Source organism: Pteronotus mesoamericanus, unplaced genomic scaffold (assembly GCF_021234165.1).
Source record: "Pteronotus mesoamericanus isolate MK-2021 breed Mesoamerican mustached bat unplaced genomic scaffold, CSHL_Meso_final scaffold_533, whole genome shotgun sequence".
NCBI classification, from domain to species: domain Eukaryota; kingdom Metazoa; phylum Chordata; class Mammalia; order Chiroptera; family Mormoopidae; genus Pteronotus; species Pteronotus mesoamericanus.
Genome location: NW_026555320.1, coordinates 3,460,694 through 3,487,707, shown reverse-complemented (window position 1 = coordinate 3,487,707; position 27,014 = coordinate 3,460,694). Strand labels below are relative to the sequence as shown.

Genomic DNA, 27,014 nt, shown 5'->3' with positions numbered 1-27,014 from the left:
CTGCTTTAAATTTCTGCTCATTTTTATATTTCTTTTGCTTACTATGAATTGATTTGTTCTTTTTCTAGTTTTTTAAACTGGAATTTTAGATCATTGACTCAGACATTACTTTTCTAAAAAACATTTAAAAAATTGAGATATAATTGACACAAAACACTGTATTAGTTTCAGGTGTACAACCTAATAATTTGATATTTGTATATATTGTGAAATGATCACCACACCAAGTCTCCTTAACATTCATCACCACACAGTTACAAATATTTTTTCCTTGTGATGAGAACTTTTAATATCTCTTCTCTGAGCAGCTTTCAAATACACAGTACAATATAATTAACTGTAGTCACTGTGTTGTACATTACATCCCCTGGACTTACTTATTTCATAAGTGGAAATTTGCACCTTTTGACACCTTAACCATTTTTCCCACCCCACCCCTGCAGCCACCCAAAATAAGCGTTTAATGTTACAAATTTTTCTGTAATCATGGCTTTATATCTGTGTGTGTGTGTGTGTGTGTTTTAATCCTCTCCCAAGGGCATTTTTTCATTGCTTTTAGAGAGAGAGGAAGGGAAAGAGAAACGTTGATGTGAGAGGAAAGCATTGATTGGGTGCTTCCCACATGCACTCGGACCAGGGCTTGTATGTGCCTGGACCAGGGATGAAATCTGCAACGTAGGCATGTGCCCTGACTGGGAATCGAACCTGCAACCTTTCAGTTACGGGACGATGCTCCAACCAACTGAGCCACACTGGCCAGGGCTGTAATCATGATTTTAGGTGTGTCACATAGTTTTTGATATGCAGTGTTTTTTATTTTCATTCAATTCAAAATATTTTCTAATTTCTCTTGTGAATTTCTCTTTGATCCATGGGTTATTTAGACATATGTTAATTTCTCAATATTTGAGGATTTTCCAGATGTATTTCTGTAATAGATTTTTAGTTTAATTCTGTTGTGGTCAGAAGACATCCTTTGAAATTTCAGTTTATTTCAGTTTGTCCCAGTTTTATGGTCCAGAATATGGCCTATCATGGTCAGTGTTCTGTGATTTGTGTTTCATTTTAGGTACTTTCTTTTGACCTATCCTCAGGTTCCTTGGTTTTTTCCTGAGTGCACTGAGTTTAATGATGAGCCCCCAGTGACATGACATTGTTGTTACATCTTTTACTTTTAATTTCTAGCATTTCTGTTTGACTCTTATAGTTTCCATCTTTCTGCTGAAATTTCCCATCTGTTCATGCATATTCTGTCTTTTCCACTATAGGCTTTAACATGTTAATTATAATCATCTTAAATCTCTGTCTGGTAATTTGAACATCTGGGTCATCTCTTAGTCTGATTTTGTCCCTTAACAGTTTTTTTCCCCTGGCACTTTTTCTTTGTGTCTTAATTTGTGGGTGAATGCACTGGACCTCACGTGTGAAACAGTGGAGACTGAGAGTTAAAGTATTCATGCCTGGAAGTGGGCACGTCTCTTCCTTTACTAGGTAATATAAAGGGTTGAGTTAATTTAGGCCAGAGCTGAGCTAGGTTTGGGTTTTGTTGTTACTACGATTGTTTTCAGTGCACAGCTGGCTTCACGTTCCTCTATTCCTTCTGCTTAGAGTGGGGACTGAGGTGTGGAAGGTTTTTCTCAATATTCTTGTTCCATTTTTAGCTTTCGGCCTCTCCTCTGTGCCTGTGCCTCAGAAGGGTGCCCCTCTGTGCGCTTGCCCCTCCCTCATCAGAAGAGCCTGATCATTGGCAGGAGCTTTTAAATTTTGGCCCTGATTTAAAACTCTGTCCTGTGTGCGTGCATCTTACGGTTTGAGTCTTTCTCAGTAGTAATATTGTCCCTCTTACCGTGATAGGGGTAGGATCCTGGGCTAGGGCTTCTTCTTGCTCCTCTCCCAGGGTAAGAAATTTCTTACTACTCCCTCCCAGCTGCAGTGGGCCTTCACTGGGGCCCTGGGGCTGACAGCAGCTGACAGTGTTTCATAGTTCTCCCCCGGCCCGCAGCTTTAGCTTTGCTAGCCCGGGGCGGGGTGGCATAGGGCAGGGCAGGGTGGGCTTCTTACGCCTCCTGTACTGGCAGCGTTTCCAGGTCTGTGCCACCAAGGGAAGTCATCTCTGGACCCCCCCCTCCCCCCAGTCTTCCTGGGAGTGTCTGCCTGGTGGCCTGAAGGGTGTGAAGGTAGCCTTCACTTGAACCTTTAACTTCAGGTTTTTTACACCCACTCCTGTGGACCCGGCCTGTCCTCCTCCCGAGCTCCGACACAGGCGAGCCAGTGCTTACCTCCCGTGTCTCCTTGAGGGGACTGTCTTCCTTTGGATTTCATACCTCAGCCCTCTGCTGAGTTCACGTTAGGATTTTGTAGTTGATCTGTTTTGTTGCTGTTGTTGCTGATGGGCTGGGAGTGACATTTCGGGTTTTCTGAAGCCTGAATGGAGGAGCTCCTGCTGCCTTTATATATGCTATATTTGGGGGCGGGGTGAGGCTAAACCAAGTATCAGAGGAATTATTGAGAGTTTAAAATCAGAATATATCCGTATAAATATTTGCTCCAAGAAAAAAAAATGTATTCCTTAACGGGAAATGGGAATGCCTGTTCTTTAATCCATAATGGTCAGTGGAGTTACCTGTCCTTTGACTAACCTAAAAATAAGGAAAACCTAGGGGGAAGAAAGGAAATGATAAGGAGTGAGTGTATTAATGACTTTGCCCACGGCTAAGATGCTCTCCTGCAAGTGGAAAGGAGCGAGCTACTGTCTGCCTCTGCCTTCTGTCAGCTGGCCATTGCTCCCACTGCCTGGGGCTCCGCTCAGGTGGGTGAGGGTAAGAAGGTGGTAGCGGTGGATTTTCTCGTGGTTCATTTTGGGTGACTTGACCCAAGAGGAGGAGAATTTTTTAGAAACTATTTTACTTATAAAAATAACAAAATTTCCCTTCTAATATTTTAAAATATGTGAATAACCTGTAAACAAGAGCCTGTCACTCCGGCAGGTTGCTCTAGAAATGACCAGCGATTCCTCCAAGAAGCACTGGCTGCACGGAGGCAGGGGTGGGGGGAGGCTGGGAGTCTGCACACGCGCATTTATTGATTGGCCTGTTCAAAACGAATAATGGAGGGTTTGTAATTATAATATAGCTAAGTTACAAGTTGCTATTTTTTTGTTTTCATACCACCTTGTTGTAGAAGGCTTGGCTAAGGATAAATGGAAGAAAGAGGTGGCTATTTGGAGACTTTGAAGAAAAAAGGAAAATAACTTCTTTATTTGGCCTTGTAGGAATCTGGAGCAGTGGAGTGAGTTCTCTGTAAATGGGAACGTCCCTGCTATGGGTATGATTTTTATAGATTTTTGCCACAACAATAGGTTTTGTGTTTGTGTTTTGCCTGAAGAACATTATTTTTATGTTTTATTATACAAAGTTTAATTTGATTTTGTTCTTGGATGAGATTCCATAAGTTATCACTGGTGCTCTTTGGAATGACTTTATTGCAGGCTCACTTAGGCCAACCAGTGGAAATTTATTAACCAGTTTCCTGTATCTAGATATAGAAAGGTCAGTTAAATGGGTTACACCTAATAGAACTCACGGGACAATTAGCTTTTATTTCTTTTAATTCTCATATGCCAACCCTAATTGCCCTCAACTTGAAAATGGGGGCTAAGAAAGCAGGGGCTGCCTTTATGTCACTTAACACAAAGTACAATTCCTCCTGCAAACTCAGAGAAACTGATTTCTCCAGGAGGCCCCCGCTTTTTTAGTGCTCAGTGTTCACATTTTGCATTTCACAGTACAGGTCCTAGGAATGCTTGTTGCTATTGGATTTATCATTGTTTTGAGGCCTTTTCTGATGATATATATACTATTTCCCTACCCCCCCCCATTTAGTTTTGCTTCGACAAGTATGTTATCTTAGCATTGCTTCTATTAAACATCAAAATAGCCAAATACATGGAAATAAAACTGGTGTCAAACTACTTCTAAAAGGCCTGTCACCTTGGGAAATAATTCTCAAAATACTTTTTCAGAATGCATGATTTTTTTTCTTCATAAATGTCGTTCCTCATAAGTGTTCATTATCAGCTCTGAATGCCTCTATTTTCTAGGCTAAGGAGACAAGAAACATAAGCTCTGTCTTAGGTGTGAGTAAAAAAGCAATACACTTCTGTAACTCTTGTTTATTCAAAACGTCACTATAGGTGTTTGAATGAACATCTAACACTTGCTGACCCTTAGACACAAATAGTTGGCAGTTTTGTGGACTAGTCACTTAATTTTTCTGTACCCTGGCTATTTAAGTAATTCTCCTTGTGAGATTGAGAGAATATTTTCTCTCCAACGTTCCAGGAAGTTTTGAGGTTAAGAATTTGTTTCTATAAAATTTTTTAATCTAAGACAGTGGTTCTCAAAGTTTGGTCCTTGGACCATTATCAGCAATCACTTGGGAGGTTGTTCAGATTGCAGTTCTTGGGCCCATGGGGAATCAAACTCTGGGGATGGGGCTCAGCAATCTGTATTTTAACAAACCATGGTGCCCTGGCTGGTGTGGCTGAGTGAATTAAGTTCTGGCCTGAGAACCGAAAGGTTGCCAGTTCGATTCCCAGTCAGGACACGTGCCTGGGTTGTGGGCCAGGTCCCTAGTTGGGGGCCTGCAAGAGGCAAACTGATTGATACAACTCTCACACATGAAACATTCTGTTTCTCTGCCTCTCTTTCTCCCTTCCTTGCCTTCTCTCTAAAAATAGATAAAATAAAGTCTTTTAAAAAAAACCCAAACATTGCTGGTGACTTGGATGCATGTCCAAGTGTGAGAAACATTGATCCAGGAGAAAACGTCGCAGTCCTAAAAAGAATTTCTCCGTGTTTCAGCCTTCTGTGGTGGAGCATCACAGCCAACTTTTAATTGGCCACCAGAGGGCGATGTTGGCACAGGCCTGACTTGCACAAGAAGGGGCCCTTGCCTCTGGACCGGCCAAGTCTTTCCCATTCTGCCCAAAGCCATGGTGGCCCGCTGCCTCACAGCACCCATGCCCTCCCAGCATATTGCTACTTCTCTTCTCTGCCAAACTGACTTACTAGCCATGGCACTGTGAGCTATTTTGTGGAAGAAGAGATTTTAAAAAAACACAGTAAACTTGAATATCCTTATATCTCAGAGCATGTGATTAGTTTTTTAAGCTTGTGTTGTTGTCAGTGCTGTATGTGTTTGGCCGAGAGGGTTTTCATTTCATCAAGTGGGAGTCCCTCTGGGGAGATCAGTGAAAGGAGGCAGTGTAGCATCTTCTGAAGCAGGGCTTTGCCGGTAATGCACGCAGTCCAGTGGTTAGAGCCCAACGAGTCTCGTCTGCAGAGAAGGGTTTCCTCCTTTAACACCTAGTGCTTTTATGCGGCGGGGCTGTTTGTTTCCTTCTCTCCTGAACTTAGAGTTTGAGACCATTAGATGTGTGTGTGGTAGAATCTCAGTCTCTTTTTTATTTTTGTCTAACCTCTGTTTTGCTTTTTATTTTATTTCATTCTGGTAAGTTGCTCATATCCTCGTCTCACTGCTGTGGCTCAGGCTAGTAATGTCATTTAAGCTAGATTTTTACATAAGGCAAAAGTGAATGTCAGTGCTCTCACAAGGTTACTTTGTAATTTATAATTTACAACAATGACCAAATCTACTGTTGACCTACAGTTGGTGTGTAGATTAGCCAATCTATAGTTGATCAACCTACAGTTAATAACAATGAGAATAATAATAGTTGTTAACATTTACTTACCGTACAGGTGACGCAGTACTGTCTCCAATATTATTGTATTTAGTTCTTGTGATAATCATGGGTTATAGGTATTGTCCCATTTTCCAGTTGAGTCTGTTAAGGCTTATAAAGCATGAGGGATTTGAATTTGATTATTTAGTTAATAGTGACAGAATCATAGTCTGAACCCAGATCTTCTCATTTTAAACCTATATTCTTTCTGTGAAATCATACCATCTTTGTGAATACATACTTTCTGCTTGATTTAATGTCTCAGAGATACTGTCTTTCAAAACTTAAGATTTACTTATTTGATCCAAAATGCAGAAATATTAACCATATAAATATTATGTCCAGGAATGCAAGTAAGAATCTTACTTTATTTGCATAAACAGCATGAACTTGAGGACTCCGCTTTGAATTCACAGGAATTTGTAAAGTCTTCCGCTTTCCTGGACAACTATTTCATATCATCTCCTCTCTGTTCAGACCTCAAGTCCTTGCTCTTCTGTACATATTCTCAATTGATGACTTTTAGAAAAGAGGATCAGTAGTGTCGGTCAGAAGAGAGCTCGCACACAACCTCCCTGCTGCGCAGCCCCTCGATCCTCTCCTCCCGTCCCTCTTCTCTGCCCCTTACGCTGCTCTCCCGCTGCTGTTGTGGTTGAACTGCTCATGCTCTCCCTTGCGGGCACCGCTCTCAGCACTTGTCTTGCCTGCTTCCTGCAGCATCAGCTCCTCGCTCGTAACTGGGTCATCGCCAGCATTAAGTGCACTGTAGCTTTTTCCTTCATTAAAAAAATGCTATCTCAACCCCACGTCCACCTCATCAACTTATTTTTCTTTTGTTCCTCCTTTGAAAAAGATACTCTCTATTCCTTTCCCCTCATTCTCTCTTGAACCCACTATTTGCCATCCAAACTGCTCCTCTTAAGTTACAAGACCTTTACATTGCCAAGGGTGAATCCAGGATGACTCCAAGGGTTTTGGCCTGAGAAACTGAAAGGAAGGAACTGCTGTCGTCTACGATTGGGGAGACTGTAGAAGGAGTAGATTTTGAGGGGAGGATAAGAAACTCGGCTGAGGGCATGTTGAGTGTGAGCTACTGGACAGTGGAGAAGATACTCAAGTGCGGAAGGGCAGTGGGCAGCCAGACGAGAGTCTGGAGGTCAGAGCGGTGCTCTGGGCTGGGGGTGCAGATCTGGGGTTGGTGGCATTTGAAGCTTTGGCCAGAGGTGGTGTTCTGCAGCCCTTTAAGATTGGGTTTGGATGTAAACTTCCAAGAATATGTCCTGACTTCTCTTCCCGCCACCTTGTGCCCCCCACCCCCCAAGTCCCTACCTTTTCATCTTCCCCTTGGTAGGTGCTTGAAGTTTCCCTGAAGTTTCCTTCCTCACGGTGCTTGCACGGTGCATAATGAAGTTATTTGTTGTCCTGCATGCTACTCTAGAGTAGGGATAGCATTCTGTTTGTTTTGTATTCTCAGAGTGAGAGAGACACAGAATAGTTCAGTGTGTACCAGCAACCTCAGAGTTGCTCCGTGGTGAGAAACCAGAGGTTAAAGGGACATGTGAGGCGAGTGCCAGGAGGGAACCCCGGAGAAACGTATCCGGTGAGATCCTGCACAATGGCGCCATCTGAGGGGAACTAGCGGGACTGGATGACACGGCCAGGCCTGTGTTATGGGGTGACCACTGCGCAGCCCATTTTGTTCAGGTTTGGGCTGTGTCAGTGTGCAGACTAGCAAGTAATGATGTCTGCAAACTAAAGTGGTAGGTATTTATTTAGGAAGGCCTAAGTGTTTAATCCTAAACCCTTTTAATAATCTCATTGATCATATTTGAGGAAGTTTATGCATAAGAAATTAGCATGAGAATATAGGGGAAAAGAGGGGAAGGGAGGGAGAAAGAGACAGAGAGAAACATTGATGTGCAAGAGATACATTGATCAGTTGCCTCTCACACGCCCCCAAACTGGGTACCTGGCCCACAACCCAGGCATGTGCCCTGACTGGTAATTGAACAGGCGACGCGTTGGTCTACAGGCTGGTGCTCAATCCATGGAGCCTCACCAGCCAGGGCCCTAATGTAATGTGTTTTTATACTTGAAAGGTTTTTTCTAAAGTTATCTTGTTTCTGTAGAGATAGATAGATATATATATATATATATATATATATATATTTTTTTTTTTTACTTAATTTTTATTTTAAGAAGTTACTGTAACAGTCAGGCTCTAAGTATCAACTTGCTCCAAAAGAAATTTACCATCACAGTTACTAACAGTACACAGTTAATCACCTGTTAATAATTTTTGATGTTATTACTAACCAAAAAGTTGAATTTAATTGGAAATGTTTTTCTTAATGAGACTATGGGGTTTATGACTTTAGTGATTAGATTATGAACCTGTGGACCAGTTTTTGCTGGGATGAAGCAGTATTTAGCAATTTTTATTTCTATTTCTATAAACATAATAGCCAAGAAACCTCATTCACATAGCTAAGTACATGGGGATAGAAGCTTTATCATGGCGTTATCTTCAGTCTTCTGAGTTATATGCTAAGAATTTCACAATTCAGTATGACTAAAACTCTTAATTGTCCAATCAGATGACAGCTCCATTATGGCTTCATTCATTTTGATGAAAGCAAAGAGTTGGAAATGTGGAAAAGGATTTGTTACTCAGTCATTAGATAAGTCATTTTCTTTAGGGCTTGTTATTGTTCCATGGACTTGTGATTTATTTTATATTTTTCTGTCCTTCTGAGAGAAGATTACACATTTCTTTAGCATTGTTTCCCTGGGCGATATACGTCCTCTGAATGCGATGCCCCTCCTCTTTGGTGGTAGTCCGATGCTGTCTTACTCGAGGTTCCCTGTGGCACAGGACTACCACTGCCGCTGGCAGGGATGTGTCAGAGCCGCCAGGTGGGATACGGGGCTGCCCGTGCCTGGGTGTCACTCCTTGAGTTGTCTTCCTCCAGTGCCAAAGCATCCAGTCTCTGCTCCCACCGGGAGGCTGGCACAAGGCCGACTGCCGTGGCGGGAGGGGTGGGGGGCGTGGGGAGTCAGCACCGGGCCTGGCAGCGGGTAGCCCCCTGCTGTCCCTGCTGCCTCCGCGTGGAGTGCCATGGAGCCCTGCTCTCCTGAGCCTCCTTTGGGCTGTGAGTTCTTCAGGGTGGTCTTGTTTGCTTTGATATTCTTGGATATTTTTGTTATTTTCCTTGATTTCTAAATCTTTATGTTTTTAAGCAACCCTTTCTGTTCTGTTGAAGCACTTATGACAGTATGTTGAAGCTCACCTGTGTGCTTCAGTTGGCCACCTTTATCTGCACTTAAATCCTTTCGTGTGCTTAATTAGAACCCTGCTCTCTGCCTGTGCACGGCTTCCTTTTTATCCCCATCTCTGGTTCCCTGCGCTTCGTTCCTTCGCACTTACCGGTGGCGTTGGGTATATATTCTTTCATAGTTTCCTGAGTATTTTTGGGTTGTTTTTATAATGCTATTATGCATAATTTGCTTTTATTGTTTTCTTAATATGTCCTGGTATCTTTCCAAATCAGTACATGGAGAGCTACCTCAGTTCTTTAATAGTTGCATATTATTTCACAGTGAAATGAATCTTTTCATGGCCATTCGTTACTTTTCAAACAATGTCATAATAAACATCCTACTTACATTCATTTCTGTGTATTTTTCTTTCTTTCTTTGAACTAAATACCTAAAATGAATTGTTGAGTTAAACAGGTATTTCAAAATTTGATGGATTGCCAAATGCCTCATGAAAAGGCTTTTCTAGTTTATATTACCATGAAAAGTTTTTTCTAATTTATATTCCCCCAGTGGTTTAGGAGACTAGCTATTGCTATTTTCCTATACTTTTGCCAACACTGGCTATTATCAAATTTTAAAAACATTTTATCACTCTCGTGGCCAAAAGATGGTATCATTTTTTTTTTGTAATTTGCATTTCCTTGTAATCTGCATTTCTATTTTGGTTTTTTGCAATCTGTATTTTTTAATGAGGCAGATTTTTTAAAATATGCGTTTTTCTTGAGCTAGAAAGAATAAATTTTATAAGCTTACTGTGTGAGGATAAAAGGGAATATATTTATTTTGGCCTAAATATGGGATAGAACATATTTGACATCTCTTTGGGGAAGTAAAATGCAATTATGAAGCCCTAGCATGGTGTGTGGTGCATAGTGGGTATTTAATAAGCTTGTTTTACATCCCTTTATTCACAACTTATTCTTCCTGTTAATTAATATTCTCTTTTTGGTCTGCCTTTTTCTTTTAGGTTGTTCTCTTTTGTTGTTCGCCAGTTATCTGAGATAGTGGAATTTTTCAGTGAGCTTATGTGGAAGATTTCTGCCTTGGATTTGTAGGAGCCAGAAAGTTAGTGTAGTTTCTTGTCTTCCAAAGTAAAATCTTGCATTTTATAATTTTGTAGCATACATTCTAGATTTTCACTTGTTTTATGAAAAAAATCTGTGAGATTTTTAAGAGTGATTCATAGGAACCTCTTGGGTTGGCAGGCTGACTTTAGAGCTATGCAGGTGGCTGAAATGTTAGATGTGTTCAGAGCCCTTCAGGGAAAGTTGTCCCTCCTCAAATTGATCTATATAGTCAGTGCAGTTGCAATCAAGATTCCATTAGGATTTTTGTATAAATTGATTCTAAAATTTGTATGAGAAAGCAAATTAATAATAATCAAAACCATTTTGGAAGAGACCCAATTTGGAGGATTCCTGTGATCTCATTTCAAGACTATACAAATACAGTAATCAAGACAATGTGTAGTATTGGCAAAATGGATAGAATTTTTGTTTATGGTCAGTGTAACAGAACAGTCCAGAAATATATCAACATGTAATAAGGTCATTTGATTTTCATCAAAGGTGCAAAGTCAATTCAAAGGACTTGAAAGGGTAGTCTTTTGAACAAATGATGTAGGAACAAACAGATGTCCATATGCAAAAATATGAACCTAGACCCATATCTTATAACATATATAAAATTTAACTCCAAATGTATTATACGCCTCAGTTTGAAAACTATAAAACTACTAGGAGAAAATCCTGTGACCTCGGCTTAGGCAAAGATTTCTTAGATATCTTACCAGAAAGATGAAAGATAAATTCAACTTCATCAAAATTTAAAACTTGTTTTTCAGCCCTGGCTGGTGTGGCTCAGTGAATTGAGTGCCAACCTGCGAACCAAAGGGTCACCTGTTCGATTCCCAGTCAGGGCACAGAGCACACGCCTGGGGTGCGGGCCAGGCCCCCAGGAGGGGCATGTGAAAGGCAACCACACATTGATGTTTCTCTCCCTCTTTTTCTCCCTCCCTTCCCCTCTCTAAAAATAAATAAAATCTTTAAAGAAAAATAAAGAATTAAGACAAAAAACTTTTGCTCTTCAAAAGGCACAGTTAAGAAAATGAAAATACAAGAAATACAAGTTATATACAGGGAGAAAATATTTGCAACACTCATCTGATGAAAGGTTGGTATTCAGAATATGTACAGAATCCTCAAAACTCTATAAGAAATAGCCCAATTAAATAGTACTCAAGCCCTGGCTGATGTGGCTCTGTAGGTTGGATGTTATCCCACAGAATGAAAGGTCGCCAGTTTGATTCCCGGTCAGGGCACACACCGGAGTTGTGGGTTTGGTTCCCTGTCACGGCGTGTGTGAGAGGCAGCTGATCAGTCGTTCTCTCTCATGTCGATGTTTCTCTCCCTCTCTTCCTCCTTCCCTTCCCCTCTTTGTAAAAATAAATAAAACCTTTTAAAAAATAGTAAAATTTGACTACTCAGTTTACCAAAAAAATTAAAGAAATGGCAAATAAACACATGGAAAGATACTTGACATCCTTACTTATTAGGGAACAAAACATAACTATACTTTATTAGAATAGCTGAAATTAAAAAAAAAAAAAAAGTCCTCTGCTTCTGGAATTCTGCTGACCTCTGTGTAACCCTTAGGTCCAGGAGAAGGGGTAGTGCAGGGGACTTGTCAGGTAGGGGTTGTTTTGAATGGCCCAGTGCCCTGGGGCGTTTGATTGGAATCACAGATAGTAAATGAGTGGTGCTTCACGATGGTTTTATTGAATATGATGCTAGTCTTTGACAATTTACAGAACAGAAAAGACTTCGCTTGCTGTTAGGACGGGCCTTCCTATACTGGGGGTGCTTAACAGAGTTTGGAGGCCATAGAAATGAATGGCTCATTTCTGTTTCTGGGTTTCCTTTTATTGGACCTTTTAATGTTGGACTAATTTTTATCTGCTTTAAACTAATGTTGTGACACCAATTCTAGTTAGACAGAAGTTGGATCTGATTTTCATTGTTTTGCTTGTCACAGTGGGTGATCCTTCTTTGTGGTGGTTGCAGGTACTCCGTCTCCTAAACCAGCCGTGCTAGCCAATGGTGACCATGGACTAGGAGGGAATGACGCTACAGGTAAGTGGGTCCCAGGAGTCCCCAAATGTGTGGGTGACACAGTCACAGGGAACACCTGGAGAAGCTCCTTTGAGGAAGATTGTAAATGGAAGCATATGGATTATTTCTATTTCTTAGGATGTTGTTGTCCTTGTTGGGTGTTTTTAAACCCAGGGCCTCTGCCACATAACATCTCCAGCAGTGGAAGGAGAAGAGTGAGTTTCCTCTGATAGTCTTCAAATATTTGCCATACTTGTACCCCACAAGAGCTGGATTAATCTTAAAAATACACTTAGAGTGGCAGAATAATCATCCAGGTATTCTACATGGGAGGCCTTTGGCCACTCCTTTAGGCAGGTCTTTTCCCTGAGTGCACACTGCACTCAGTTTGCTTTCCACGGCTCAAAATGTTAAGAAACCTGTGAGCTACAGAAGCAAAGTTCTGTTCTTTTCTCTTTTGCCCTCAGTCTGTTTTTTTTTTTTTTATTTCCCCCTTAACTGTTAACTTTTGCGGTCTGTCTCTTACCTCCTGTCCTTTGACTAGGGCTTTGATAGTCCCTCAGCTGGCACCCAGTCCCTGTGGTTCCCGCCTCTCAGCACCGGCCCTGGCCCCCAGGGCGTGTGTAGCAGGAAGAATTCTCGAGCAGTCGAGGTGCCACAGGGAGGTGCGATGTAAATCTTTTCTTAGGCCGCTGATAGGAAGTCGTGTTGAGTTTTTATAAATAACTGCGCTTAATTTGCAGTTGTGATCAGGCAGACACTGTTGACCCAAATGAATAGTCTTCTAATGATCAAGCATGTTGTTCCCTGCCGCACCATGTGCTCCTCTTAAGTGGGGCTTAGTATTTGATTCCCGTTGCCGTGTGGAGGCAAACCGTAGCACGGACCGTGTCTGTTTCTCTTCGTGGGTGCATCCCTCAGCCTTGAGAAGCCTTCCCTTCAGCTACTGTGGGGTCTCTCTGTTGCTAAGACTTCCAGAAAGCCTTCGTTAGCAATAGTGATTATTCCGGGATTTAGTGTTTATTCTGTGACCTTAGAAATGTTGTATATATCTTTGTACCTTTGGATTTATTGACGGCTAGGTTCTATTTGTTGTGACTGCTAGTTTTACCTGGTGACATTCACACCTTGTTAGCAGCTCATGAATTAAGAATGCTTTAAAAGCAAGAAGCAACCAGAAGTGCCTTCCGGTTTTATGAAACAAAATTTTTCTATTTCTTCGATGATTGTAGTTGTACGTGGTTTTCAGTGTCTGCTTTGAAAGCAAAGTTGTCTACGTAATTTGGTTTTAAGAAAACATTTGTGGAAATATCCCTATGATTAAAGGAGAAGAAGCTTGAACAGAAACTTTAAAAAAAATGAACACGTGCAGCTTTCTTTAGCCAGGAGGTAGTGCCAGGGGAAGCAGCGGCTGTGAGGGGGCTGATTTGAGTAGCCGGTGAAAGAGCGGGTGCCGTTTCCATCCGGGAAGGAAGCAGCTGTCAAAACTAGAGTAGGTTTCTTTTCTAGCAGGATGTCAGGTGTGACCGGAAGAGGCTCCAACTTTATGTAGCAACTGCTTCCCACTGCCAGGTCTTAATAGGGCAGGGAAAAAGAGCAGGAAAAACATACAGTCCAGCCCTTATGGTTCCAAGACTTTTAGTTTCCTGGTTGCAAAGAAGAACCTTTGCAACCAGAGCCGGTTATGAGCTTCCTGGTGAGACTGTAAGAGCAGGTCATCCTGCTCTCAGACAGCGCACCTCGGCACACAGGGATAGAACACAGTTGGCGCCCTGGGAGGATGTTTGCTTTCTGAATTTGACATTTGACTGTATTACATGCAGCAGGTGCTTCACTGAAAATACGCATGTTTCAAAGGGGGTGGGAAGGAGTCGGGAGGGAACAAAGAGTGCATGTTTTCGGAGCATGTGGTGACTTCGTTTCTAATTTGGCCATTACTAACTGGTGCACTTTGAAAGTTCCCATTTCTGTTGCCTTCAGAATGTTATCTCTAGTCCTAAGAGCGGCTCAGCCCCACTGATAGCGTGTAGAGTGTTTATGAGCACCTTGCTGTGTTGAACTTGCTGTTTACTAATGACCTGTGCTTTTCCGCCCCTTCCTTCCCCTTCCCGCTTCTTCCTCCCTTTCTATTTTTCTCCTCCTAGAAGCCTAGAGTGTCTCCCAACACTGGGGCTGCAGCAACGCCAGACCAGTGATCTTTCCTAAGCACCGTTACTCTTCTAAAACCTTCAGCATTTTGCAGAGCTTTGCTTTTCCTTCCTGGACACGATGTAGAAGAAGCTGAGGGTAGTTCTTCGGGGCCTCTCTCTGCTGATGCCTGAGCAAACCACCTGCTTCCTCTTGTCCTCTGCAGGGCTTGATGGAACCTCCTTCCTGTTTGTGAACACAAAGTACAAGATGGATTCTTTTTAATTTTAGTATTTTTATAAAGGTCACCTGATGTTTTTTATTTCTTGTTCTCTTTTCAAACTCATTCTATCATTTAATTCGAGCTCACATTTTTCTTTTCCTTAAACATTTTTAGTTGGCGTTTTTCATTGGGTTTTCAGCTCTCCCACACGAACCAGGGTGTGGTAGCCCCCGATGAGAATGTGGGCGTCCTCCGTAAAGGGCCGAGTCCGCTGTGACCGCAGCGGGCCGCCCTCCTCCGCCTCCTCTGCCCTGCGAGCTTGCTGTCAGGGCGGGGCCCTGCCCCTGCCCCTGTTGTTCTCCTCACTGAAATTAGGGCAATGGTCGCTGTTTTAATTTAAAGTTTTCTGATTTAGAGGAGCTCTGATGAAACTTGGAAAAGTATTTCCTCAAAGTAAATCATCCTTCCTTAGTTGCAAGTTGGGCCAAAATTGTTTTCACGATGAAATTACCTCTTTGTCTAGGCTTAGATTTGCCCGCAAGTTTAACAACCTTATTGTGTGTGGAATTTTTTAACCAAAATTTCTTAACACGATCATGAACTATCAGAATAAGAATTGAGACGTTAAAGGACATGGAATCCAGTATTGTTAGAGTACTGGGATGTTGATACAAATGGAAAATAACTTTTCCTGTAACAGCAGGAGATGAAACTAAATGGCAACACATTGAAGGACAGCAGTTTACTAGGTTTCTAATGAAGCGATTGTCTGATTGGACTCAGTCTCTGTTCAGGATTAGCCTCCCTTTGCACCCTTCGAAGGTGCCTTCATGCAGCATGCCAGGGCCACGCATGTGACACCCCGTGTGTCAAGTCCTTCGCCACGGACATTAGCAACTACATTCACATGTTCTGAGGATTGTCTAATGGGACTTTCTTATTTTTGTTTCTCATTTCTCCAAACTAATAGCTAAAAAACCTGGAACCATTTGGGATAAGTACTGTGGAGCTTTTCAAATGATTAACTGGTGACTGGATTTTTAGAAATAGCATATAAAACATGGGCCATTTTGAAATCTTTGAGGAGTTCTGGTTTAAGATCTGGAAGGTGAAATACTCTTTTTAAATTTTCTATCCTCTTAACTGACTATGCAGGTTTTATAATTGCCAAGCTACTGATTATTTCAGATTAAAATACATTGGCACTGTCTTCTGAGGAAGAGTTTGAGATGGATTGAATCCATTGTTTAGGTCCCCTAATACAGAACTGCCTTTGGGGTGGTAGAATCAAAATATTATGAAAGTTAAAACTGAGTGCCTGCAATGACTTCTGGAATTTAGGAAGCATTCCTTCTTCTGGTCATGAGGATCTGGTCACTTGGGTTGGTTTCTCTGTCAAGAATTCCTTCCGTGAGTTCTGGAGAGAAGACACGGGAGGGAAGCACATTTTAAAGGGAAGGGCTCGACACTGACTCTGTAAGCAGCTGGTCGGGCGTGGGGCAGTGACCACAGGGGAGACTGCGCCATCAGTAAATAAAGCGCTGCTCTCTCCCTTCGGTGTGTGGCTGTTCAATATTTTTTTCCTTGGGTTTTTTTGGTTTGTTTTTGTTGTTGTTTTGGTCGGGGAACATTTTACAAGTGGCAGTGCTAACTTTTTAAAATCATGTTTGACATCTCTCTCAACCAGCCTCTTTACGCGAGTGACAGTGGGCGGGGAACCCTGGGTGCGCCTGCGGTGGCAGAGGCCAAAGGCACACACTCCCACTTCATTGTTGACATTGATTTATTCCACTTTCATTTCCGTTCTATTATGTTTTTGTTTGAAATTTATTTTTTTAAATGTGTTTTTTTAATTTATAAAATTGAAATTTTCTACTAACGGGTAGCTAAAATTTGGTATATATTGTTAGCTGACTCTGTGTCCCTGGGATGTTTCATTTTGAAAGAAATAAATTTAATGTTTTACATCCAGCTTTCTATATGTAAAAGTCGCCGGCCCTGTAATGGAATGCTGTGCTCCCTGGTGGTCACACCTGAGTGGCCCGGGATTCCACTGCTGAGGCGACCGGACTGGTCAGGGTCGCTCTGTTGAAATGTGACTTTTCTTATATGTACTCGCTCTCTCTCTGTGTCTCTCTTCCGCTGTCTGTCTCTCTCTCCTTTTTTTGGCCCAACGTTGAACTTTGTTTTTAAATATTTTTATAACTTTGTTCATGCACCTAAGTTTATATTTTTTGTGATTTTAGACTTCAACAGTTTGTATACTGGGACATTTTAATGTGATCATTGTGCTAATTAAATTACACTAATAAACATCTTACATTAACATCTTATGGACTGGATTTTGGTTGGGGTCTTAATTATTGAAGTATAATGTGAGTAAGACATGAGTTTGGTAAAAAAGACACTTGAGGCATGAGTTTTCAGTCTAACAAAGCTACTAATCTCACCTGTAATAATTCCGTAATTGTATGATCTTTCTTCTTCTTGCCAGACACTTTCATTTACATTGTTGATTTTGATTCTCAGAATAAGTGTTCTATCCAAAAATCTGTAAAAGTTAAGCCCAAATAAACACTTGTTAATCTCATAGCATCTGGTGAGAAAGACACTTGGAAGAGTAGCGTGCATTTATTTCAAAAGACAGTTTCATAGCTTATCAATTAGTGTGAGATACCTTCTAATACTACATGTATGTTTGGTGTAGTACAATTAAAATTCATGTTCACAGCCTTCCTGAAACACCTGAGTTACTGAATATAACTGTTACATTCAATAGCATTTTAATTTTGTAAAATTATTATTTGATAATGTAGTATATTGCATCTGGAGAGAGAATTCCGTGGAATGCCCAGTTCCTTACCCATTCTGGGTTATTGTTTCTTTATACTAGTAGCTTGATTTGCAAATGCAATGTGTTGACTGAACTAAAGACATTGAAAAGATTTTATGCCTGGGGTAATTTGCATGATTTAAAGAAATTTTTTAGCTTGGCAGACATTTTGTTAAGAAAGCTCAACTTAATATTCTTCATTTCCTTTTTTAAGACAGCTTAACAATCTATTCTTAGGTATAAAGCACAAGAATTTATATACAATGACAAATAATTCACAGTCCTCACTAACTTCTTGAAAGTATGCTGTGATTAAAGTTTTTGGTCATGGGAACAATTTTTGAATCTTATTGGTGTATTTATTTTGATAAAAGTGAGGTGAAGTCTGGTGACCGCGGGACAGCGCGGTGGAGCCGGGAAGCGAGAGAGGGTTCCGGGCAGCGGCGCAGGGCTGGTGGGACGTGGTGGTGGTTCATCTCTCAGGCATGTGTAACACTGGATTATTCTTGATTATATATTGGTGATGTTTCCATTACAGTGAAGGCTTACCAAGACTTAACCACAAATTATTTGTGGAGTAAACCTCCGCGCTACCGTGGAGGCACATCACACCGTTACTCACACTGTTTGGGGTAGCCGTGCGGCCTGCCGAGTGCTCCGCAAAGGGCGGTGTCTCTGGTAGTTGCCATTGTGCTCCAAGTAGGTGGCTTCTTATTATGATAACTGTTCTGGGTATCAGTCCCTCAGTAACACTGCTTTATTAGAGCATCCTGAAACAGAAGAGATATGGGTGTTTCAAACTGTCTCTTGTATCATCAGATAAAGTACATTGGATTTAGCATTAAAAAAATGTAAGGCACCAAGAATATGAAATCTTAACAGAAAAATAGATCTGTAATGTTGGAGTGCCTGAGCAACAATTACAATCAGCCCTTAAGCTGACATGATAACATAACTGAAGTCCAAGCGTAGAGCTGCGCGCTGCGCTCCTAGAGCAGACGCAGCAGGACTTCCTTCCCCTCGTCGTCCCCGCATCCTGGAACAGAGCTCTGTAGTCTTTTTCTTTCACTTTCCAGCTATGAGTTAACGTGTTGGAGACACATCAGTGAAATACCAACTCCTTATATTTCTTAAAGTTTTTTTTTTTTTTTGATTCATGGTTTTGTGGTAAAAATGTTGAATTTCTAGGAAAAATACAAATATACTCATTAATACAATATGTTACATTTACTTCCAGGGTTTCAAGACCCCCTTGAAACCAGCTTATGGACTGAGCTTAAGAACCTTTATCTAAGCAAAGCATTTAATTGTACTGTAAGACATTTGATTTCAATTTTTAATGGAGTTTTATATTAAATAAGACAAAATTGCTTCTTCCTGGGCTTTGGGTGATCCATAATCCTAATATAATTTTTAACCATAATTCTAATATTTTTTAACCATAACCAAATTATATAAACTTTGTGGAACGAAGCTCTGCTATTCCAAAAGTATATATAGATATAAAATGTTTTCTTTTTTCTTTTATTTGTAATTCCGTGGGTAATATATGAATACACCCTCCTTTCTAAGGAAGGAAATCAAAGCATTATCGATACAGCCATGCTATCAGAGATAGAGTGTTACTCATAGAACTACTAACATTCACACACAGCTACTGGAAATTGATCTTGTATTTTTATCTGAATCTAGACTTGAACAGATTGTTCATGTCTCATTAATAATAACTGTCATTTGTATGAAAGATTAGAGTTTGTAAAAAATCTTTTGCATGTAAAGCAGTATATCCATTTCTCATTTGAAGAAGTTGAAGTTAAGTTAGTAATGGAGCTCAAAGTTGAGCCCAGTCTGATAAGAAGGCTTAGCTCTTTCTACCACAATGTGTCACATCTGAGTGGATCTCCTGAAGTGCTAGCTGAGCATCGGAAAGGCAGTTTGGAAGGAACAGACCTGTTTTAATGCCTTTCTTAGGCACTGCTTTCTGGGAGATACCCCAGGCTGAGGCAAAGGCTTTGCAGGTAGGTGGCTTATTTTGAGAAGTGAACCCAGGGACAGGAGTGGGAGACAGGGAAAAGTGAAATGGGAGAGAGGAAAAACCAGTGCAATGAGGCATCACTAAATTAGCCACCGCTGTGGGCAAAGGGGGCTTAATCCTGTTGGGATTTTTTGAGGAACTGTCTGAATTTTCCACTCGAGTTACAGAATTGGGTGGTGTTGATTCATTTTCCATCTCCCACTGGTTCACTCTTACACTCCTGGTCTGCACTCATGCAGTGCCGGACCACGACTGTCTTGTCTCTGGCATCAGAGAGGGTGTAGGGTAGGAAACTTTGGTGTGGTTGAAATAAAGCACCGTCAGATCACACCCACGCGCAAGGGGCGCTGTAGCTGTCTCTGCGGTGAGAGACGGATTTTAAAGGAGGATTGTGCGCAAGGGTGTCCAGTGAACCAAGAGGTCAAGTCAACAAGAGATTTGCCTGCTTATGCCTTATTATAAGGAATGAAATCCTTGATTTCTATGCAGGGATGTTTGGAGAGCTCCATCTATCATGGAACTAATTCGCAAACCTAATTGTTAGAAACTGTAGAACTAATCACAAAAATTAGTCTTGGAATTTTCCATCCTAATATTTTCTTCTTTTTTAAAGATTTTATTTATGTATTTTTAGAGAGAAAGTAAGGGAGGGAGAAGAAGAGGGAGAGAAACATTGAGCGGTTGCCTCCCACACACCCTCAGCTGGGACCTGACCCACAACCCAGGCATGAGCCATGACTGGGAATCAAACCGATGACCTTTCGGTTTGCAGGATGATGCCTAGCTCACTTACTGAGCCACACCAGTCAGGGCCTTGATGTTTTCTTCTTGAATAAGTTTCAGTGCTTTCTTTCTAGGAATTTATCCATTTCATCTAGGTTATATAATTTGCTGACATACCATTTTTCTTAGTGTTCCCTTATAAACCTTTTTATTCCTGTAAGATTAGTGTTGATGTCTCCTCTTTTATTCCTGAATTTAGTCATTTAAGTCATTCTTTTTTTTCTTGATCAGTCTAGGTACAGTTTGTCAATTTTGTTGATCTTTTCAAAGAACCAACTTTTGGCTTTGTGGAGTTTTCTCCATTTCACTTATATTTCAATCTAATGTACATTATTTCCTTCCTTCTGTTTGCTTTGGGTTGTTTGCTCTTCCTTTTCTAGTCTTTTTTTTTTTTTTTTTTTTTTTTAATCCTCACTTGAGGACATGTTTGTTAATTTGAGAGAGGGAGAAAAATACCTATGTGAGAGGGAAACATCAACTGGTTGCCTCCCGTATGTGTCCTGATGGTGCACTGAACCCACAACTCAGGTGTGTGCCCTGACCAGGGATCGAGCCCACAACCTCTTGGGTCACGGAACGATGCTTCAACCAACTAAGCCACCTGATCAGGGCCCTTTTCTAGCTTCTCAAGGTAGCAGGTTATTGATCTGTGATTTCCCCCCACTTTTGATGTAGATGTTTAAAGCTATAAATTTCCCTCTAAGCACTACATTAGCTGCATCTCATAAGTTTTGGTGTGTTGTATTTTCATTTTCATTCATCTCAAAGTATTTTCTAATTTTCTTTGTGATTTCTTAGCCCTATTGGTAGTTTTGGAATGTGTTGTTAGTTTCCACATTATTTATGAATTTTCAAACTATGTTGTCATTTTCTAATTTCATTACATTGTGGTTGGAGAACATATTTTGTATGATTTGAATTCTTTTAATATATTTAAGTTTGTTTTAGGGCCTAACATATAGTCTGTCCTAGAGAATGTTCCATGGGTACTTGCGAAAAATGTATATTCTGTGGTTGTTGGATAGAGTTTTCTTTAAAATGTCTGTTAGGTCTGTTTGGTTTATAGTATTATTTATGTCTTCTATTCCTTGGTGGTATTTATGTAGTTCTATTTATTGTTGAAAGTGGGGTATTGAAGTGTCCAAGAATCATTGTTGAATTATCTGTTTCTCAGTTTTATTATAATTAATTTTTGCTTCATATATTTTAAGGCTCTTATCCTCATGTTTTAAAGGAGAAATTTGAATAATATGATTTTACTGTTATATGCTTTATTTTTTAAAGATTTTATTTTACAGAGGGGAAGGTAGGGAGAGAGGGAGAGAAACATTAATGTGTGGTTGCCTTGTGAGCGCCCCCTACTAGGGACCTGGCCCACAACCCAGGCATGTGCTCTGACTGAGAATCAAACCAGCAGCCCTTTGGTTCAGCGGGCTGGCACTCAATCCACTGAGTCACACAAGCTAGAGCTATTATATGCTTTTTATATTGTTCAAGGATTAATTCCTTGTGAAAAATTCTGGGGTGTGGATTAGAGGATGTCTGCAAACAATTTCTACAACTTTGAACTTCCAGGAGCTTCCAAAACAGCAGTGGAATGTCAGTTGCTGGTAGGAAGATCTAAAGTGCTTTTTCAAAAGATGGTTTTCTTTTCCTCAAAATCCCAACCACCTTTTTTTTAGAAATAGAAAAATCTATCCTAAAAGTCATATGAAATCTCAGAGGACCCCAAGTAGCCAAACAGTCTTGAATAAAGTTTGAGGTATCACACTTCCTGACTTTGAAACTTACTACAGTGCTATAGTAATCAAACTGTGGTCCCAGCATAAGGACAGATACAGGGATCAAGGAACACAATAGAGAGCCCAGAAATAAACCCTTGCAGGTACAGTCAAATGATATTAGACAAGAACAACAAGACCATTTAATGAGGAAAAGATAGTCTTTCCAACAAATGGGGTTAGGGAAACTGGATGTCCAATTGCAGAAGAGTGAATTTGGCCCCTTCCTTTATACCTTATACAAGAATTATTTCAAAATGGATCAAAAACCAAAATGTAAGACCTAAAACTATGAAACTCTTAGAAGAAAACAGCACAAACTTCATGACATTGGATCTAGAAATTATTTCTTCTTTATGACACCAAAAGCACAGACAACAAAAGTAAAAACAACAAGTTGTACTACATGGAAATTAAAACTTGTGCGTCAGAGGACACAATCAATAGAGCAAAAAGGCAATTAATGGGATGGGAAAAAGTGTTTGCAAAACATATATCTGATAAGGGATTAATATCCAGAATATATAAAGCACTTATACAACTCAGTAACATCAAAACAAACAACCTGATTAAAAATGAGCAAGGGACTTACATAGACAATTCTCTAAGGAAGATATGCTAATAGACAATAAACACGTGAAAAGAAGCTTAACATCACTATTCATTTGGAAAGTGCAAATAAAAACCCAGTGAGCTACCCCTTCATACCCATTAGGATGGTGGTGGTGGTTAAAAAAATAAGTGTTGGTGAGAATGTGGAGAAATTGGACCCTTGTGCACTACCGAGATTGTCAAATGGTGTGGCCACTATGGGAAACAGTATGGCAGTTCCATACTGTTTAAAACAAGAATTAACTGTATGATCCAGGATTTTCTCCTTTGGGTATAGGCTTAACAGAATTGAAAGCAGGGATTTGAATATATTTGTCCACCCATGTCCATAGCAGCATTATTCACAATAGCCAAAAGGTGGAAGCAACCCATGTGCCCATCAGCGGATGTTTGGATAAACAAAATATGGCATATACACACCATGGAGTGCTTTTCAGCCTGGAAAAAGGAAGGAACTTCTAACACATGCTTCAACACAGATGAACCTGGAAGACATTATACTAAGTGAAATAAGCCAATACAAAAGGACAATACTGATTCCACTTACATGATTCCATTTATATGAGGTGCTGTGTGTTAGTAGTCAGGTTCATGGGGAGAGAAAGCAGAAGGGTGGTCGCCAGGAGTTGGGAGGAGGGAGGAAGGGGGATTTATTTTTTCAGTGGGCACAATGTTTCAGTTTTGCAAGAAGAAAATGTTCTGGAATGGATGGCAGTGATGTTTTTATAACAATGTGAATGTGCCTTAATGCCACTGAACTGTACACTTAAAAATGGTAGAAATAAATAACTCATTTTAAAAAGATGATTTTCAAATTAATCGTTGTATACACTACAGACCTCTTGAGAATTAAAGTAGTGCTTTGTATGTTAGCTGTGTTGTGATTTGTCCTAGTTTTTGTCCATTTGCAGAGAGAAATGCACAAATATGTAAACATTATGTAAATGCTAAACAGTTATAAGGAACATTTTGTAAAACCATGTAATATGGGTTGAATTCAATGATGAGGTTTGTTGAGAACTAAGGAAACTGGAAATTGCATTTGAGGTAGAGGTGACATCTCAGGTTTGAGGTGTCCTACACTGTCTCTCCGCTATATCTCCTGATCTCCCCCCCCCCCCCCCCCCCCCCCCGACCCCGACCAACCAAAAAAAAAAAACGCATTCTGTTTCTCCATCTAATTAGAATGTCCTTTTAGTTGCTCAGGCTAGTTCGGCTTTGCCCGTCCTCTCTCTCGCCTGCCATATTTAATTTCTCAGAAAAGTAGATCTGGCACCTGACCGCTTCTCACCATTCCCACCACTCTGTCCCTGATTGGAGCCACTGTCTCTTCGCGTGACCACTGTAATTATAATAACCTCCCAAATTTGCCTCCCTCCTTCCTCTCGTTGGCTCCTCCAGTATATTCCCAAGAGCACCCGGGGGTCCCGTATGGAGATCATAGTCTTTTGCTCAAAGCCCTATAGTGGTTTCCTGTCTCAAAGTGACGGCTGAAGTCCTTACAGTGGGCCTGCATGATAGCCCTCTCACCTCTCTGACCATGTCTTCTCCTAGTTCTTTGCTTGGCCGACTTTGCTTACTAACGTTCTTGCGGCTGGTCCTGAATGAGCCGGGGGGAGGAGGGTGGAGAGGCAGGCCGCTTGGGCCCTGAGCACTAGCTGTTTTCTCTGGAAAGCTCTTCCCTCAGATACACTCAAAGTTAACTCTCGACCTTCCCAGCGAGGCCTCTAGAGAGTCTGAAATTGTATACCTTCCATTTTACTCTCCTACTTCTTTGCTTTAATTTTCTCCATGGTACTTGCCACTTTATAATTCATACAGTTTAATTATTTATCTTGGTTTCTTGTCTGACTTTCCCCACCAGAAGATAAATGTTATGAGAGGGACAGGGTTTTTGTTTCGGTCACTGTGGTGGTGTAGCACCGCCAACAGTGTCAGGCATAAAGTAGGTGCTCAGTAGCTATTGAATGAATAATCTTGTTGAATGTGTAATTAAAAAAAAAAACAGAAACAGAAAACTCTGAGGGACAGAGATGTGGTCCCGAGTACGGAGCCTGTAGAGCCGGGGCCTGCCGGAGAAGCAGCACACTGCCCCGGCAGGGGAGGGGATTTCTGCTGCTGCATGTTTCTGCGGATTCTAAAGCTCATCAGACATGTCCCTGTAGACCCAGGGCTGCGTTTCTGTAGCACGTAGGAGATGTGGCTGCAGCCTCTCCTCTCTTCCGTGGCAGAGCCTGCGATGGGCCACTTCACCTATTTGCTCTCTCGTTACTTTGATTTCCCTGATGGCGTGAGCTTTACAATGATTTTTCAACTCCCCCTTTACCTGACACATTTTCATGGCTAAAGCTTTGTCGCTGAGGTTGAAAATACTGTTTTAAATAATCAAGCCTTGTGCTATGATCTTTCTATGCGGGTGGAAAATTTTTTATCTCTACCATTATGGCTGTTGTGTTTAATGTTGAAAAGAGCAACGGGCCTCCTTGCTGTTTTATATACAGGCAGAAAGATGCTCTGACCTAAATTTTTGTACATTGTGAAGTTGCATAAGTGGTTTGATTATGTTCCTTTCTGTTCTCTTCACCAGCATTTTCCTCTAAGTAGGTGGCTCTTTCTGTCAAAGGCTTCCCGTGGGGACAGAAAGTTAAGAGCAAGGCCAGATATAGTTGCAGTGATTTTTGCCAGGTACTGGCACATGTCTTTCTAGAAGTAAGTTCCCCTTAGTGATGTGTTTAAATTTGAGAAAGCTGTCTGAAGGCGCAGGCCTAGATCTAGCACCCATTAGCTTTGGCCTCTTAGGCAAGTTATTTGCCCTCTTTGATCTGAAGTTTCCTCCTCTGTACAACTAGTAACAAAAGGATTGTTTGGGGTAAGGGGCAGAAAATATGTTCAGTGCTTTGTAACCTGGTTGAAGGAGTTAGTGAATGTAAGATGATATTAGGATAATGATTAATGTTCACATAGAAAGTCTTTGCAGATTCAGCCCAGTAACTGCTTTTGTCGATAATAAATCATTCTCTTTTCGGCCATCAGCTGCTTTTCCCGTTTAAATGATTGCATAACAGTGTTTTCATTGGATGTAACTAGAGCACATCTGGTGTCTATTGTGTCTTTGGAGAGGCCCTATTTCTAGAGGACAGAATCGAAGGTGAAATTTTAAGAGAACTCCAGGTGAACTGAAGGAAGAGCTTTTGCTTTGTTAATTGTGAGGAAATTAAGTTAGGACTTTGTCAGCAAAACCCTGGCACGGCTGGTTCTGCAGTAGGTTTTCAGCAGTTGAAAATGAGATAAGAAGGTACAAAGCTATATAACTCTAAATATTGCTGTTAGACTCCTTAGAGGGCTTCACTGGAGAGTTCTGCTTTCTGGTTAATGAAAGCTAGTATTTCTGGTTTTCAGTTTCTCTGTAAATGAGGGATTCTGCTGTTGGAGCTTCTGCTGCTGTTACTGGTGCTGAATAGCAAAAATGTTTTCTCATACACATTGTAGCCTCTTAATTAGAGAGTAACACGTGTCTTCCTGTTTATTTTCTTTGGTTTAAACCTCTCTTGTTCATTTCCTATTTTTTAATGTGAATTTAAGCCATTGCAGTGGTTTTAATTCTCAGTATATGTATCAAAGTCTAGTCAGGAGACAGACACCACACAGTAATTTGAACAGGGAACACACTACCGAGGGGTAAAGAGAACTCTAAAATATATAGGAATGGAAGATATGGGGAGCAGTTAGTACCCCTAGGACTCAGGTAAACAGGGAAGAAAAATGTGGAGGAGTGCACTTTTCCCAAAGCTAGTTTCTTATTTTGAGTGTCTTCATTGGATGGTGAAGGTTTTTGTGGAGGGGCTGATGGAGGTTAAGGTGGGCAAACAGGAAGCTCTCTGTGGAATTGCTGTTGCGTCGCTGGGAAGCCAGCTTCGGACACTGGCGGAACTTCCCGGGCAAGGTGCTCATGGAAGTGCCCATGGAGCACGCTGGGGTGAGTATTCTTGTGTGTGCTCTGCAGCGGCAGAGCACCGTGGGAGCCGGGAGATGGCGAAGCGGACAGGGCGCAGGGAGGGAGCCCTTCCCTCGGCACCCTCCACTGAGCTTAGTGTCGTGCCAGCTGACCAAGCAGGGACGTTATAGGGCCCGGCTCCATTAGGGCCAGCAAGGCAACGAAGGGGAGTGGGAAGGGGAGACGCAATAACCCTCTGGCTACTGTTATCAAGAAACTGATTGTGAAGTTAATTTTTGACAATGTACAGTAATGGGGAGAAGAAAGAGAAGAAAATGGTTAGAATGTACAAGTAAACACAAAACATATATAAAGAGAAAACAGACAAAGCCATCACAGTTCTCATTTCTGTGATTCGTCACGAGCCATACTTGATACCTTTGATATCTTTCTTCTCTTACCTATTTGAGATTTCCCTTGCCCTCAGCTCACATTTAGGCATTGCCTCT

The 27,014-nt window shown here is 41.1% G+C and overlaps 1 protein-coding gene across 20 annotated transcripts in view; it reads left to right on the top strand.

The window, feature by feature from the left end:
- The window catches only part of MAP4 (microtubule associated protein 4), a 131,596-nt gene that overhangs the window by 45,342 nt on the left and 59,240 nt on the right, over positions 1–27,014 (top strand). For all 20 annotated transcript variants that reach the window (XM_054594656.1, XM_054594655.1, XM_054594671.1 and 17 more), the window contains exon 3: positions 12,130–12,198. In XM_054594656.1, the coding sequence (XP_054450631.1) occupies positions 12,130–12,198 (69 nt within the window). The remainder of the gene's footprint in view (positions 1–12,129; positions 12,199–27,014) is intronic.